Source organism: Marmota marmota, unplaced genomic scaffold (genome assembly GCF_001458135.2).
Source record: "Marmota marmota marmota unplaced genomic scaffold, marMar, whole genome shotgun sequence".
In the NCBI taxonomy this organism is placed as follows: Eukaryota; Metazoa; Chordata; class Mammalia; order Rodentia; family Sciuridae; genus Marmota; species Marmota marmota.
The window spans coordinates 1-2,084 of NW_025999892.1; the positions used below are offsets into that span (position 1 = coordinate 1).

General features: G+C 63.0%; 1 protein-coding gene across 1 annotated transcript; it reads right to left on the reverse strand.

Moving 5' to 3' along the window:
• Positions 1-6: 6 nt before the first annotated feature.
• LOC107135264 (monocarboxylate transporter 4) lies at positions 7-2,078 on the reverse strand (the record flags this gene model as incomplete). The annotated part of the gene is made up of 4 exons (XM_015477162.2): positions 1,925-2,078; positions 885-1,133; positions 278-421; positions 7-92 (listed from the first exon to the last, which is right to left on the reverse strand). Coding segments are annotated over exons 2-4 (453 nt in total), but the record flags the coding sequence as incomplete, so codon positions are not given.
• Between the last annotated feature and the right edge of the window lie 6 nt (positions 2,079-2,084).

The window sequence follows — 2,084 nt, forward strand, 5'->3', positions numbered from 1 at the left end:
GGCTGCCAGCCCGTTGGCCATGGGGCGCCGCTTGTTGAAGTAGCGGTTGAGCATGATGAGGGAGGGTTGGAAGTTGAGAGCCAGGCCCAAGCCTGCAGGGGCAGGTGCAGGCGCAGGGTGAGACCCTCCCCGGCCCCAGACTTGCATCCCTGCCCCCGCCCTCCACCCCGGCCCTGTGGTATGTGGTCTGACAGGAACCCCTGCTGCTTGCCTCTGGGCTGTGCTCACTGCTCCCCCAGATCCCACCCCCAGAAGCTCCCGGCCAGGCCCTGCTCACCAGTTATGACCCCTGTGGTGAGGTAGACTTGGATGATGCTCCTACAGAAGGAGGCCGCCACCATGCCCAGGGACGCGAAGAGGCCACCCACAAGCATGACAGGCCTGCAGCCAAAGCGGTTCACACACACGCTGCAGAGGGGGCCTGCGGGGAGGCGGCTGCTGAGGAGGGGCTGCCCCGGCCTCCAGCTGGGCTGTGCCTGTCCAGTGCCCAGGGCCTCTCCCAATGCCACCTCAACTCATCAGGGATGCCAGGAGCCCACAGACCAGGTTCCCCAAGGGCAGAGCCCAGCCACCCATGGGGCGTATTCCCATGATGGTCTGGTAGGCCTGGGCAGGTCATCAAGGACTAGCCGTGGTTCAGAGAAGGGCTCCCCGCGACCTCGCCCTCTGGGACTGTCTGAACAACCCACGTGTTGGGACGGGGTGGAGACAGACTGCTTTCTAGCAGGTCCCCATCTCAAGGGCTCCCTTTAGGCCACTGTGGATCTGCAATGGTTTGGGCTCCACCTGGGACAAGCCCCACCCATTGGGCTCCTGTGGCCACGAGGACTTGGCCAGCCTGTCCCAGGCGTTGCCACAGGTGGCCCCTGAGCCGACGGCCTCACCTGTGCCGTACAGCATGGCCAGCAGGATGGAGGAGATCCAGGCTGTGTCGCTGTAGCCAATCCCGAACTCCCGCATGAGCTCCTTGAAGAAGACGCTCACTGCCTTGGGGAAGGCGTAGGAGAAGCCCGTGATGACAAAGCAGCCGAAGAGCACGGCCCAGCCCCAGCCCCCATCAGGGGCCTTGACGCCCGTGGGACCCTCGTCCACCACAGCTCCTCCCATGGCCAGAAGGGCTGGTTCTGCCGCACCTGGGGAGAGAGGAAGCAGGGCTGAGTTGGGTGAATGAGCCCAGAGTCTCGGAGGCAGGCAAGGGTTAGCACTGCACTCATGGCTGCAGGGGCTCCGTGGGCAGCTTGCCCTGCTGCACCCACCCCTCCCCAGTCTCCTGCTCCTGCGGCTGGCTGTCTGAAGGGCAAGGGCTGATTTGGGCTCAGCCAGGACTTTTGCCTCCTGGAAAGTGCAGACCCCGCTGGGTGGACAGCCTGGCTGGTGTGTGTCCTGCCCCTGTGGCCCGCTGCATTCAGCCTGCAGGAACTGGCATGTAACATCCCTCCCCCTCCTCGGGCCATGCCAAACCCTCCCCTGGAGGGCGTGCGAGGGTGCTGCCAACCTCTGCCCCGCTGTCTAGATAAGATGGCCAGGCTTACCCTTGCTCTCCTGCCCCCAAAAGAGTCAGGCTCCCTGCCCCTGTTCACCACACCCCTATTCAGCTTCCTGGCTGTACAGGGCAGAGGCCTTCATATGGGAACAAGCCAGATTGGGGTTGGGGAGAGGCCAAGGGTTCCGACCTGATAGGTCAGATGAGGGCACCTTACGGTATACCCAGGAAGGTCAGGAGGAGGCTTCCATTGGCCCCCCCAAGGCTGCCAGGGCAAGGAGCGGATTGTCCTAAGCCCCACACAGGCCCAGGGCTGACTTCCCTTGTAAATTCCAGGAGCTTAGCTCCTCTAAGACAGAGTAAGTCAGAATGTTGGGACCAGATTTCCACCTTCCCATCCCATCCCATTGGAAGTTGCCAATCCCACATCCCCCACCTCACCAGGGAGAGAGTTATGACAGGGTCTGTGTCCCTGGGTGTCTGGAACCCGAGGCCTTCAGCCTAGCCTGCGCAGCGTCTCCCACCAGTGGTGTGCAGCCAGCCAGCTCTCTGGGGAAGAAAGTGCAGCCCTGGTGTGTCAGGTTAGCCATTGTCCATGGTG